The sequence below is a fragment of the Phyllobates terribilis genome, unplaced genomic scaffold (genome assembly GCF_046119375.1).
Source record: "Phyllobates terribilis strain yellow unplaced genomic scaffold, ASM4611937v1 Scaffold_4__5_contigs__length_816908805, whole genome shotgun sequence".
NCBI lineage: Eukaryota > Metazoa > Chordata > Amphibia > Anura > Dendrobatidae > Phyllobates > Phyllobates terribilis.
Genome location: NW_027362764.1, coordinates 360418346 through 360433556, shown reverse-complemented (window position 1 = coordinate 360433556; position 15211 = coordinate 360418346). Strand labels below are relative to the sequence as shown.

Genomic DNA, 15211 nt, shown 5'->3' with positions numbered 1-15211 from the left:
ACACAATAATCTGCTAACAATGGATTCTGCTGGCCACAATTAGATCACACCCAACAATTCATTGCGCCGCCATTATGGGGCGGTGGCGGAGGCATCTCACTAACCTAGAAATAACCAGTTATGTTTCCTTTGTTATCCCTATCCTCAATCTCCACAAACCCTTCTTTCGATAAACTCAGCGCAACCTTTTTCCACATGGATGCACTTTGCAACAACCCATTATCTTCCATTTTTCCCCTGTTTTCACAAATTTCTGCATTCAACATCTCATACTGTAATCTACCCCCGGGTACAACCCACACAATGACTTTTTTGGTTACCTCTACATATTTCCTTCCTTCTCTTCTAGCAACTATATCTTTGGGGTCCTGTCACTCCTGATCGAGTGACCCCTGTGACACAAACAATGTCTTTAGTTTTTCCATGATTTTGGCTCCAGGCGTCCCATCCCCTTAGACTTATGATCAGACCAGGCAGCTGATACACAAGTAAAATTGTAACAGGTCCCTACACTCCCTACCAAGCACTGAATTGATTCTTTTACGACTTAATGAAGCACTGAACACCCGCGTCCTAGTGACGTCTTAATATACGACTTAACGATGCAGTTGGCTCCCCGCGTATTCCACGTCTTAATAGAGGATTGGTTAACCCCGCGTGCCCACGTCCTAATGGCATCTTAATACACGACTTATCAGTAACTTCACTCCTCGCGTGTCCCACGACTTAATAGAGGATTGGTTGGCCCCGCATGCCCGCCCCCTAATGGCGTCTTAATACACGACTTATCAGCAACGTCAGTCCCTGCGTGCCCGCGTTATAAACAAAGAAATTTTCCTAAATTCTCAAGTGTATACTTGTACGACCCTGAGTACAAAGATCGTTCTAATGGGACGGAACACCTCAGAAACCACAGAACAGCAGTTAGCCAGGAGCGACTACACACCAGAGTTCTTGGAATCACACAGCGTGGACCCGCCCAGTTGCACGGGACTGTCCCTAAAGGCCAATCTAGACACCACAAACTCACCAGAGACTGCTCAAAATACGAATAAGCACTATGGATTCATTAAATCTGCAGACTTACCGTATTCAGTGATGAGTTGATCAGGCTCTCGCTTTGAGCAGTCCCGGCTTGTCCGTAGGTGGTCCGGTGATGGGGACCCCAAGACCTAGAGTTCCCTCGAGTGTGATCTCACCAATTTAAGATACACTAGGTAACTGCTCTCCTCCAAATTAAAGATGTCCGAGTGCATGCAAAGAAGCTAATCAACCAAATTTTCTTACCATCTTGAAAAACTTCCCTCAGAGACTGAACCACACAAAATGGCATACATAATTACGTAGACATGGGGTTATATAGTATTCTACTTCTAGGTGGGATTAGTAAAATTCATTGCTCTTTCTGATAGCTTGGCACACTGCAATTTGCTCATCCATGTATCTCCTGGCCTCAGTAACGCCTTAGGAATTCTGATGGGAGGGGTGAAGTTGTCTCTCAGCACCATCTTTGCCAACTCGACATGAATCTCTCTGTTATCAGCCATGCACATGCATACGTCATTCCCAGGAAATCATTTCGTTGTTCATGTCTACAATAAGAACAGAAACTGTTACTTATATATTCATTAACTATTAACATGATCCACATGCATATTCACATTTGCATACATACATACACATAGATTATTCCATCATCTCTATATTAATTCACACTGATTAGGTACTCTATTAAAAGAAACTAATTGATTTTCTATAATATATATATTTAACCTCGACAGGCATGGGATTTCTAGAAATCCCATCCACTATGCTGTAACATCTGGCCGCTGTGGTTTTGAAGCTGCATAAAAACCGCAGCAAATTCGCACCGTGTGCACATACCCTCAGACTCAGCTAAAAATATGGTCTATGTTCACACTAGCCATTTTTTCAGCATTCTTTTAATGCAAATTTTCAACTGCATTTTACAGTACCAACAAAATCTGAGATTTCATGCTCATGCTCACACACAGGTTTTTGAGTCATCAGTATTTTGTGCTTCACATGTTTTTTTGCACAATAGAGAAAGTCACTTCTTTTAGCATTTTTTCTGTGTTTTTCACCCATTGAAAGTTATGGGTGGTTATAGTGTGAACATAGCTATCAGGTTTTGCTGGGTTTTTAGTGAAAACAAAAGTAAAGCAGTATGTGAAACTCATTTATTTTTGTGATTTTACCATCTTGTTTGTGTCACCTGAGATGGCAGGTTTTATTAGTACAGTGTAATTAAATTAGTGATGCGTGCACAGTGCTAGGTGTGAGATTGAACAATACCTATGGCCCACGGTGGTGTGAAATTGAACAATCTCTGAGCAACTCAATGGCAGACCATAGTGTGAAAATAAACAGTGTCCTACAAACTCAATGCCCTGCCAATGTCTTACAAAAAAAGTTTCCTGAAAAATTAACCTCCCCCCACTGTTACATTTGTAATTCTGGTTAATATGGTTTCTCATGTGTCTTTCATTGGTGACCTGTGTTCATGCTTCTGTGGTGGAAGCAAAGCTGAACTTTTGGGATCCTGAAAAATGCACTAAAACCTGCGTTTTTGATGCAGCTTCTTTCCTGCCATGAGATCAGGTTTTGCTGCAGAAAAAAAAACATTGAAAAACGCCTAGTGTGAACATTCGCCTATACTTTCATGTTTCAGCACAGCAAAAACTGAAGATGTAACAAGTCATGTGATGCAACTACTAACAAGACATTGCGTTGTGTTTGGGGATTACGTATGGACTGAGTTTGATGACTCCTTTTTGGTGAAAAATGTGAACTCTGTAGCAGTTGTAGACACAGAGTTACAGCTAAAGGCCAGAAAGGTAGGAAAATTTTCAATGATCCTTCTGTTACCAAAAAAGTGCAAGCTGTAGACTAAACTTAGAATCCGTTTTGATAAATATCCTCATTGTTATTAAGGAAAAGCAAAACAGTTGTTCTCGTTAACCTTTCAGATCTCTGATTTAATTTTCCATAGGCTCACTGAAAATTAAACTCTGCAATCTAATTTGTTAAGTGCATTTTCTCCATTTTCCTAAATATGGTATATACCAGTTTTAAAGGGAATCTGTCACCAGGTTTTTGCTTGCCTTTCTGAGAGCAGCATGATGTAGGAGCTGAGAACCTGAATCCACAAACTGTGCTGCTTGCTTTAGTTTTGTTAAAATTTTGTTTTATCTGTGCAGATCTACCAGTTCTCGGAATGCTGAACTTTATAGAATGCTGTCCACACCAGTGATTTGACAGCCTTATGCCTTTATGCAAAAAGCTGCCAATCAGTAATGGGGGAGGGGTTATGCAGAGCTCGGGAATATGAAGGACTATCTGGCAGCAGCTTAACTAGGTCTCTGCTGATAAAACAGTAATTTTTATCAAAATTACAGAAAGCAGCTCCGTGAGTGACACATTGCTGGAATCAGGGTGTCTGTTGCTACATTATACTTCTCTCAGATTAGGTGGCAAAAGTCTGGTGACAGACTCCCTTTGATAACTGTATCCTTTTTGCCCAGACTTCTTATTTAATGGAAATCGGACCAAAGCATTCTCTGTATAGGCTGTTAGACCTCACTGTGACAGCACATTTTACTTATCAGTATGGGCGATCTATGTTTATAGCAAGGCAGGCATTTTTTTTCTTTAAGTAGCTGTATAAAAATGCTAATTAACATTACAGCTGTACATTGCGCACTCCTTAGAATCCATACCAATATATTATCACTTTCCATGCACAATTTGTTTCTGTGTATTCCAAATCTCAGTGTGCATACATTAAAGCAGTGATTTTTGGTAGCAGTGATTTTTTTTCCTATACAATTGTTTTTAATAGTAATTATGTCTGGCTTATTTTATTTTTGTACTTGAGCCTATCGACCTTGGAAACTGCAATATATGTGTTCATGTATTTCAACTGAATGAAGAAGGACCAAGTGCAGAGAATTTAGAAGAAGAGAATGAAGAGCTTGTGGCAGCTAACCACTGGGTTCTACCTGCTGGTGAGCATTTCTTTTAATAAAATCTCTGTGCCTCCACGTAACAGCATTACAAATTCAATGCATATATTTCAAGTTTAAAGGGATTGTCCACTACTTGGACAAACTTTTTAAATGAAGTAGTTCCCCTTGTAAAATTAAAAATAACATATATATATTCACATCTCGCACCAACAGCATGTGAGCCCTGCAAGCCAATCAGATGTTGCTAATATTGGCGGACATTCATCCGAATGAAGTGGAAATGCAGCAGCCCACAAATGGTCACTGATTGGCTACAGTGCTCACATGTCATAACAATGTCCTTAATCTAGTTGAGTGTAGCTGTGAATCCAGCTCTGGAGTGAGGTAAAAGACTTGTTAGAAAGGTCAGCACAATCTTTTTATGTCTCCCTCTAGCTTCACATTCTTTTCCTCACCTTTCCTCCCTTCTCCATACAGTGTAACAGTAAGTGTAACCTCACTGTGCTGGCAGTCTGTCTTGCTTTGACCAAGAAAGAGTCATGCTGTTGGTTTTCATTGTGTTCAGTTCAGGATACAATTTCAGATCTACAGGTCTGGGAGCATTTGGGAAACAGCGACCATGATATGGTAAGTTTCAATGTAATCTTCAATCAACAAACATTCAAAAGGGGAAATGCCAAAACCTGGAAGTTTAGGAAAGCTGATTTCAACAAATTAAGGGAAGAGCTTAATCGTGTAAACTGGGACCATGTCATGGTAACTGGGGATACCGAACATAAATGGGGCATGTTTAAGCAAATACTGCTAGAGTCCTGTAGAAAATGTATACCCTCTGGTAATAAAATGTCCAGGAATAAAAATAAATTATTATGGATAAATACGACAGTTTAAAGAAAAACAAAGGGCATTCAAAATCTTGAAGGCCGAGAATACAGAAATAGCATTTCAGGAGTATAAAGATCTAAATAAGAAATGTAAAAAAGAAATGAAGCTAGCAAAGTTATCTACAGAGAAACAAATTGCCATTGACATTAAAATAAATCCCCCAAAAAATGTATAAATTCATCAATGCCAAAAAGAAAGAAACAGAAGGTATCAGCCCCTAAAAGACGATAATAACAAGATAACTATAGAGGACAAAGAAAAGGCTGAGATATTTAACAGGCACTTTTCATCCATGTTCACCAATGAACCGTCTGTTTCAGAGATCTTTTAACAAGGCAAAAATCAAAGTTCACCACCTGATATAACTAGTTTTACACAAAAAGAAGTATGCCTGTGACTGAACAAATAAACATTGACAAATCTCCCGGCCCAGATGGCATTCATCCACGGATACTGAGGGAACTGAGCTGAGTAATTGACAGACCGCTGTATCTCATATTCTTAGACTCTCTTGTAACAGGGGTAGTGCCACAGGATTGGAGGATAGCTGATGTGGTACTGATATTTAAGAAAGGTAAGAAGGTGGATCCAGGTAACTACTGTCCAGTAAGTCTGACATCGGTAATGTGCAAAGTTTTTGAAGGCATCATAAGAGATGACTGCAGAGTTATATCGCAGAGAATAATATAATAAATGATAATCAGCATGGATTCATGAAAAAATACGTAGTGTCCACCTTAGAGTTGCACCTATTGTTCGCAACCTATACAGTGTGGTAGATCGGCTCACTTGGTTGCACATAGAGGTACAAAGGAACACTGTCTCTTTAAATCTTCTGCTGAGTTTATAAAGAGAACTGCATAAACCACAGTAATGTTATCAATAACAAACATGGCCTTTCAGGCTAACTGTGAAAACATAACCATAACGTGTGGTACAGTACAGCCCTTTTGCTACGGCTAAGCGCCCGCTTCAGGAACAAACAACCCAAGGTTTGTTGTTCCTTCACATGACAAAACAGCTTAGAGCTTTCACCTCCAAGCCCACCCCACACCAAATGCTCTGAAAGGCTGTGAATTTTATACTCTGACCTCCTCCCTGTCTACAGGTGTTCAATCATCCTAGCACTAAAGATAACTGATTAACCGCTTCCTGTGCTGGAACCTTTTTCCTATGTTTAATTACTGGAGCTAACATTCTTAGTGCTACATCTCTCCCCTCCAGTACTTTGCCAGTGACTTTGTCACAACAGGTAAGCATTCATTTAATTGTTGATAAACTGAGATTGTGCTTTGTCTCGGGTTATTTTTTTTGAGTAAAGTTTTTCTTCCTGTAGGAGGAATTTGTACTGGTGTTTGTTTCTACTTGGTCGCATTACTCAGTCTGAAATATATCAGTGAAATTTTCTCAACTTGTACCTCCAACTGAAGACTGAAATGTGTCCTACTGTGGAGATGGGACACATTTCAGCCTTCAGTTGGAGGTGTAAGTTGCACTAGCCTTATTGACATCAAACACAAACCCTTATACCACAGACAATGGAGATTTTGGTAATGGATGTTTGAAACTACAGCGAAAAAGGTAGGCAATGAGGTCTTTGTCCACTTTCCTATTGTCCCCCCACTTTCACACTGCTGCTCCCCCAAAACTCCCAGCGACATTCTTGTTCTGCTTCCAGTCTCCCCTTCCCATCTACATAAAATCTTATCATTAATAACTGTTGTCTCCTATCTCGGTAATGTAATAATGAAAATGTGGAAATTAAATATTTGGGGGTTAAACTGCATTATTTGTCATTGACTGACCCCCACATTCCACATACATGAATCCAATTGAGAACCTCTGGATTATAAAGGAGTGCACCTAGCACTGCCAAGTGGCACGACAGAAAGTGCAGGAGCTCACTGATGCCCTTATCCTGTGATCCGCATGTGATTTAATTTTCTTTCTTAAACTAATTGAGGGTTGGATTCTAAAGCACCAGAAAATTAATGATTGTGGTCTCCATTTACTATTGATGCATCCTTTTATTCTTCACAAATTCCACAGTTTATATCCATAAATACAGTGCTGGCCAAAAGTATTGGCACCCCTGCAATTCTGTCAGATAATACTCAGTTTCTTCCTGAAAATTATTGCAATCACAAATTCTTTGGTATTATTCTCTTCATTTAATTTGCTTGCAAGGAAAAAACACAAAAGAGAATGAAGCAAAAATCAAATCATTGATCATTTCACACAAAACTCCAAAAAAAGGCTGGACAAAAGTATTGGCACCCTCAGCCTAATACTTGGTTGCACAACCTTTAGCCAAAATAACTGCGAACAACCGCTTCGGGTAACCATCAATGCGTTTCTTACAGTGCTCTGCTGGAATTGTAGACCATTCTTCTTTGGCAAACTGCTCCAGGTCCCTGATATTTGAAGGGTGCCTTCTCCAAACTGCCATTTTGAGATCTCTCCACAGGTGTTCTATTGGATTTAGGTCTGGACTCATTGCTGGCCACCTTACAAGTCTCCAGTGCTTTCTCTAAAACCATTTTATAGTGCTTTTGGAAGTGTGTTTTGGGTCATTGTCCTGCTGGAAGACCCATGACCTCTGAGGGAGACCCAGCTTTCTCACACTGGGCCCTACATTATGCTGCAAAATTTGTTGGTAGTCTTCAGACTTCATAATGCCATGCACACGGTCAAGCAGTCCAGTGCCAGAGGCAGCAAAGCAACCCCAAAACATCAGGGAACCTCCGCCATGTTTGACTGTAGGGACCGTGTTCTTTTCTTTGAATGCCTCTTTTTTTTCCTGTACACTCTATGTTGATGCTTTTTCCCAAAAAGCTCTACTTTTGTCTCATCTGACCAGAAAACATTCTTCTAAAACGTTTTAGGCTTTCTCAGGTGAGTTTTGGCAAACTCCAGCCTGGCTTTTTTATGTCTCGGGGTAAGAAGTGGGGTCTTCCTGGGTGGGTATCCTACCATACAGTCCCTTTTCATTCAGACGCCGACGGATAGTACGGGTTGACACTGTTGTACCCTTGGACTGCAGGGCAGCTTGAACTTGTTTGGATGTTAGTCAAGGTTCTTTATCCACCATCCGCACAATCTTGCGTTGAAATCTCTCGTCAATTTTTCTTTTCCGTCCACATCTAGGGAGGTTAGCCACAGTGCCATGGGCTTTAAACTTTTTGATGACACTGCGCACGGAAGACACAGGAACATTCAGGTCTTTGGAGATGGACTTGTAGCCTTGAGATTGCTCATGCTTCCTCACAATTTGGTTTCTCAAGTCCTCAGACAGTTCTTTGGTCGTCTTTCTTTTCTCCATGCTCAATGTGGTATACACAAGGACACAGGACAGAGGTTGAGACAACTTTAATCCATGTTAACTGGCTGCAAGTGTGATTTAGTTATTGCCAACACCTGTTAGGTGCCACCGGTAAGTTACAGGAGCTGTTAATTACACGAATTAGAGAAGCATCACATGATTTTTCAAAGGGTGCCAATACTTTTTCCACCCCCATTTTTAGGTTTGGTGTGGAATTATATCCAATTTGGCTTTAGGACAATTCTTTGTGTTTTTTTCATTGAAGACAAATTAAATGAAGAGAATAATACCAAAGAATTTGTGATTGCAATCATTTTCAGAAAGAAACTGAGTATTATCTGACAGAATTGCAGGGGTGCCAATACTTTTGGCCAGCACTGTATTTTCAAGTTGAACTTCAACTTTCACTCATCATGCATGATCCAATGTGTAATATCAGTGTGCCCTTAACCCTTTCACGACATATCTATGCGTCATATGTCGAGTCTCTCCCTTTGAACCGAACTCTGGCGCTGAGTCCGCATCTTTTCAGGCGCATGACAGCTGATCTGATCAGCTATCATGTGCCTCTAACAGCCGCTGGTGGAATCGTGATCCACACGCAACTGTTAGCATGTTAAATGCCGCTGTCAATCCCTGACAGCGACATTTAACATGCCCATGCCAAAAATGTGTCATAAGACCCGCCCATCAGCTCCCCTGTCACATGATCAATGGGCTGGCATGACAACCCAGGGTCTGCAGGAGACCCCTGTGTTTGTCATTGCTGATCAATTCTGCTACACATAGCAAGGCTGAAGCACAAGCAATCAGATGATCGCATCTTCAAATCTCCTAAAATAACCAAAAAAAATCAAAAATACACATATTTGGTATTGCCACTTTCAGAAATGCCCGATCTATCAAAATATAACAAGAATCCGATCGGTAAACGGTGTAACGAGAAAAATAATCAAAATGCCAGAATTAGGTTATTTTGGTCGCCCCAACATTGCAATAAAATGCAATAACAGGCGATCAAAACATTGTGTCTACCACAAGATGGTATCAATAAAAACATCAGCTCAGCGCGCAAAAAGTAAGCCCTCACCCAGCCCCAGATCCCGAAAATGGAGACCCTACGAGTCTAGAAAAATGGTGACTTTTTTTTTTTTTTACCACTTAAAAAAGAACATATTCACGTTTGGTGTCTACAAACTCGTAATGACCTCGAGAATCTTGTTGGCAGGTCCGTTTTAGCATTTAGTCAACATGGTAAATAAAAAACCCAAAAAACAATTGTGGAATTGCACTTTTTTTTGCAATATCACAGGACGTGGATTTTTTTTCCCCGTTTTCCAGTACATTATATGGTAAAATCAATTGTGTCGTTCAAAAGTACAACTCGTCCCGCAAAAAACAAGCCTTCACACATCCATATTGAAGGAAAAATAAAGTTATGGCTCTGGGAAGAAGGGGAGCAAAAAACGAGAAAGAGAGAAAGAAACATTTCTCTGATAAGATATATTACAAAGTTGCTTATTTTATGTGTACTATTAATTTATGAAATAAAAATGTAAACAGTGGTTATGCTTTCATTTTATTAACCTCTTTACCACCCAAGCCTCTTATAACCTTCATATGTGACTTTATGAGGTAATATCTCTGGAACGCTTCAACGAATCCCATTGATCCTGAGATAGTCTTTTCGTGACATATTGTACTTCATGGTAGTGGTAAAATTTTGTTCGATATAACTCGTTTTTTGTGAAAAAAATCTGAAATTTGGCGAAAATTTAGCAATTTTCAAACTTCTTATTGTTATGCCCTTGAACAAGAGTGAACGCACACAAAATAGTTAATAAATAAAATTTCCCACATGTCTACTTTACAATATCACAATTTTTGAAACATAATTTTTTTGTTAGGACGTTATAAGGCTATGTGCCCACGATGCAGAAATGCTCAGGATTTTTTTGAGCGTTTCTGCATCTCCCTGGCAGAAAAAAACGCATGCGGATTGTACATGCGTTTTCCTGCCAGGGACATGCGGAAATGAAGCATTCTTCACTTGCATTTCCGCATGCGGGTTGACAAGCGATTTTAGCATCACTTGGAAAGTGCTTGACAACTCGGTCACACTATATAAATCCACGCAAACAGCATGGATTTATATAGTGTGACCCGAGAGAATGCCAAAAAAGAAACCTATACTTACCTTCCGATGGCCCCTGCAGTCTTGCTGCGCTCCTGTGCTGGCTGCCGGCAGATCGCGGTACTCTGTACTGAAGGACCTGCCGTCACATGACTGTGACGTCACCGCAGGACCTTCAGTCCTTATAGATCTGCAGGCAAGCACAGGGAAGGAGTCCGGGGGCCGTCGGAAGGTGAATATAATCTTTATTTTTTTTTACAGCTTTTAATGGTACCTGGGTCCAGAGGAGAGTCTCCTGTCCTCCACACCCGGGTACCATCCGCACATTAGAATGCGCCAATTACGCAAGTACAGATGCAGTCTTGCGGAATTGGCGCGTTCTAATGCAAGTCAATGGCGGCGAAAACGCAGCACTTACGCAAAATAATTGGTAGTGCTACATTTTTTTCCGCAATGATAATCCGCAGCGGAAATTTCCGCAGCATGTGCACAGCACATGCGGATTATCATTGGGGAACATGGCAGGCCTTCTACCATGCATTTTTTAAGCGTTTTTGCCGCTGCAGAAATGCTTAAAAAACACATCGTGGGCACACAGCCTAAGGGTTAAAAGTAAACCAGCGATTTCTAATTTTTTCAAGAAAATATACAAAACCCATTTTCTTTAGGGACAATATCATATTCGAAGTGACTTTGAGGGGCCTATATGAGGGATAATACCCAAAAGTGACACCATTTTAAAAAAAGGACCCCTCAAGGTGCTCAAAACCACATTCAGGTTCTTCACAGAAATAAATGGAATGTGGAAGGAATAAATGAAAATGTAACTTTTTTTCGCAAAATTTTTATTTGGGACCCAAATTTTGATATTTTCACAAGGGTAACAGGAGAAAAAGGACGCCAAAAATTGTTGTACAATTTCTCCTGAGTATGCTGATACCCCATATGTGGGGAAAACTACTGTTTGGGCGCACAGCAGGGCTCGGAAGGGAAGGCTCACTGTTTGACTTTTTGACTGTAAAATTGAATCATTAGCAGATGCCATGTCTAGTTTGAAGAGCCCTTGATGTGCCTAAACAGAGTGGAAACCCCAACCAAGTGACTCCATTTTGGAAACTAGACCCCTCAAGGAATGTATCTAGATGTTTGGTGATCACCTTAAACCCCGGGTGCTTCACAGACGTTTATAACGTAAAGCCGTAAAAATTCTAAAAATCTGTTTTTCTCCACAAAAATGTTTTTAGCCTTAAATTTTACATTTTCACAAAGGTACCAGGTCAAAATGCAGTGTACAATTTGTTATGCAATTTCTCCTTAGTATGCAGATACCAAATATTATGACGAAAACTAGTGTTTGGAAGTACGACAGGGCTCGGAATGGAAGGAGCTCCATTTAACTTTTGGAGCACAAAATTAGCTGGAATCATTAGCAGACGCCATGTCACATTTGGAGAGCCCCTTATGTGCCTAAACAGTGAAACTAGTGACCCCATTTTGAAAACTAGACCCCTCAAGGAATGTATCTAAATGTGTGGTGAGCACCTTGAACTCACAAGTGCTTCACAGAATTTTATGTTGATCTGTAAAAATGAAAAAAATATATTTTTCCCATAAAAATATTTTTAGTTTCAGATTTTCTCATTTTGACAAGGATAGTAGGAGAAAATGGACCCCAAAATTGGTTGTGCAATTTCTCCTGAGTACACCAATACTCAATGTGTGGTCAAAAACTACTATTAAAGCACAGTGCAAAGCTCAGAAGGGAAGAAGCGCCATATTGAAGTTCAGATTTTGCTGAAGTGGTTTCAGGGTGCCATGTCACATTAGCAGAGCCTGTTAGGTGCTAGAACAGCCCATAACTGCCCTCATTTTACAAACTACCTCTCAATGAATTCATCTAGGGGTGCAGTGATCATATTTACACCACATGTACCTCACAAAATTTTATACCATTTGGCGGTGAAGAAAGAATAATAACATTTTTACCACTAAAATGTTATTTTAGCCCCAAGTTCTTAACTTTTCTAAGGACTTATAGGAAGAAATGGACATCAGTTTGTTGTAAAAATTTCTCCTGAGTGCGCCAATACCCTACATGTAATAGTGAAATACTTTACAGGCACAGTGAAAAGTTCAGACGGGAAGAAGCGCCATATTATAGTGCAGATTTTACTTTTTTTATTTTATTAGCACAAAAATGTTGTTTTATCCCCAGGTTTTACAATTTCACAAGGGAATTTGGTAAAAATGGCACCAAAATTTGTCCCACAATTTCTGCTGAATGTAGAAATACCCTATATGTGGCTGTACAGTACTGCTTTGCCACACGGCGAGACTTTGGAGGGACGGAGAGCTATTTGCCTTCCGTAGTGCAGATTTTCCTAGATTAATTTGCGAACTCCATATACAGAGCCTCTAAGTGCTAGAAGAGCAGCAGTGGATGTTGCTGAGTGAAAATTGCAAACTGCTGTTGTAGTGAACGATACGTTGTAGTGACCAGTACATTGTTGTGCCCAGCTCATGCTTCTGGAGACATGCACATGTAAATTAAGCAAGCTCTTATCGCTACAGAAATGCCAAACATGTGGACGGTAAATGTGGTTTAGGAACACTTGGGCTCAGAAGGGAGGGTGGCACAGAATTTGGATTTGGGAGCACAGAATTTGCTGAATTTCTTCTGGAGGGCAAGGAGCCTTTGTACTACCAGTAACGTGGAAGCCCTTTATATTTTCTATTACAAATGACGGACCTGAGTGGGGACTTGATCTTTTTGTGGATCTAGTTGAAGCTTTTGTGTTTCGGATTACATTTATCCGGCACTCTAAGCTGAGCACTTATTTGGGGTTTCCATCTAAATCTCCGAGTGACGTGATTCAGATGAAACCCCTGAGGGATTTATTTACTATGAGGCAGAAGAGTTACTCTGTACTTTTTCTGGCCTCTGTTCAGCGTTGTCCTTTTCAAAAGTGCACAAAAATGTGGCGCACCATGCTTTTATGCACACCAAAAAACACGGACACCTCCGGATCACAGGTCAGATGGCGTCCACAGTGCCTCTATCTGCCTCATAAATATTAATCTTCTGCTGGGGGTTCAGTCTGAATCACGTATTTCAGAGATTTACACAGAAACCCCGGTGTAAGCACTCAGTCAGGATAAATGTGGGCCGAGCCTTACTGCGATCTTTGGGAGGCTGAATGAAAAATCAACAGCAGGTGAAGATTTGGTTTTATTTATTTTTTACACCGATCCTCGTGCTTTATAAGTGATAAGACAACTTTATTTTTCGAGTCGTTGCGATTACAGCGATACCAGATTTATTTCCGTTTTTTTGTTTTGCCGCTTTCACACAATAAAAGACGCTTTTTATTGCATATTTCGGCCAACAGAGTCATGTGAGGGCTTGTTTTTTGCGGGACAAGTTAATGTTTTTATTGGTTCCATTTCCGGGCACATGGCATTTTTTGATCTCCTCTATTCTGGCTTTTGGGAGGCAGAATAAACACAAACCAGCAATTCAGGAATTGTTTTTTTTTTGTTTTTCTTTGAGGGGGTGATGTTTTATGCCGTTACGCTTGTGGTAAAATTGATAAGGCAGCTTTATTCTTCAGGTAAGTACGATTACAGCGATGCCACATTACCTAGCTCTGTCCTGGTGTCCAAAATAACAGGCTACATCCCTGTGGCACTGGCCTACAGGGTCATGGAAATGTCGTTCACAGGTCCAGTGGGGGCTTTGATGCACGAGCGGGTGGCAAGAGACGGATATGCATAGGATGTCTCAGACCGCCGTGCCGCCCTCTCCATCTTCTGCTGTCCGAGCTGTCAACTTCCGCTTGGTGCAGCAGGCTGGAGTGGCCTTGACGCTTGTCTGATGTCGGCGAGCTCCGCTGAAGTCACTGGCGCAAGCCACACTGAGAATGGGCATGCCAAAGTGATGTTGGATGGGGCACACTGGATGAAAATGTTGGCGCCCTGTGCAAAAACGCTGGCCGGGGTACGCGAGGATAGCACATCCTGATTAGGAAGGGGGAAATTACCTGGGACTGGAGGAGGAGGAACTGGGGAAAAAAACAGCGTTGTGGATCCCATTTAAAAGAGGAATAATCCACAAGAACAGCGCTTATGCTCCAGCTCAAGCTCCCCTCCCTGAATATCATGGAGGATCAGAGGCATCAGCAGTAACAACCACCCCCAGTTCACAATCAGCAGCGTGGACACAATAAGGGGGGCAGATGCGGCAGCCATCCCATCCAGAGTAGCACCATGTCAGCGATCGGGCGCCAGCGATGTTATCACGGGGGCACAGATTGGAGTGCAGGGGCGGTACTCACTCCCTCTGCCTGCCTTCTAAGTGCTGTGATTAATATAGATCGTAGCATTTAGGGGGTTAAAGTGCCGGGAGTGGTGCGGGCACCACTCTTGGCACTCAGTACTGGGTGTCAGCTGTCAGAAACAGCTGACAGCCGGCAGCGATAGTGCACACACAGCCTCTGTGCATGCAAAATCGCCTGGACATATCCATACATCCAAGATCGGTAAGTACTTAAGCAGTGTATACAGGTCCCTCAAAGTCGCTTTTAAAAATGTGTTTGTTTGTTTTTAAAGAAAAATACAAAATAGGTTTTGAAAATTTCCTTGAAAATATGAATGCAAATTGCTTCTTCAGAGAAGAAGAGGACTAGAACTATATAGCTCTACCTGTTGGAAGCAGCAATCTTACAAGTGACTATCGACCCTTTAACGAGCCTTGCATTATGACTTGGGACAAAAGCCAAATCAGAATCTCATTTTTGCAGACACTGTGTTTCGGGAGACTGCCCCTCATCAGTGCAAAGTATGCGATCTGATTTGGCTAGTTGAGAGGCTCTGGACTGAGGT

The 15211-nt window shown here is 41.1% G+C and overlaps 1 protein-coding gene across 2 annotated transcripts in view; it reads left to right on the top strand.

Moving 5' to 3' along the window:
* Window positions 1–15211, top strand: part of TRIP13 (thyroid hormone receptor interactor 13) — a 121662-nt gene that overhangs the window by 45185 nt on the left and 61266 nt on the right. For both annotated transcript variants that reach the window (XM_073678440.1, XM_073678439.1), the window contains exons 3-4: window positions 2693–2858; window positions 3899–4028. In XM_073678440.1, the coding sequence (XP_073534541.1) occupies window positions 2693–2858; window positions 3899–4028 (296 nt within the window). The remainder of the gene's footprint in view (window positions 1–2692; window positions 2859–3898; window positions 4029–15211) is intronic.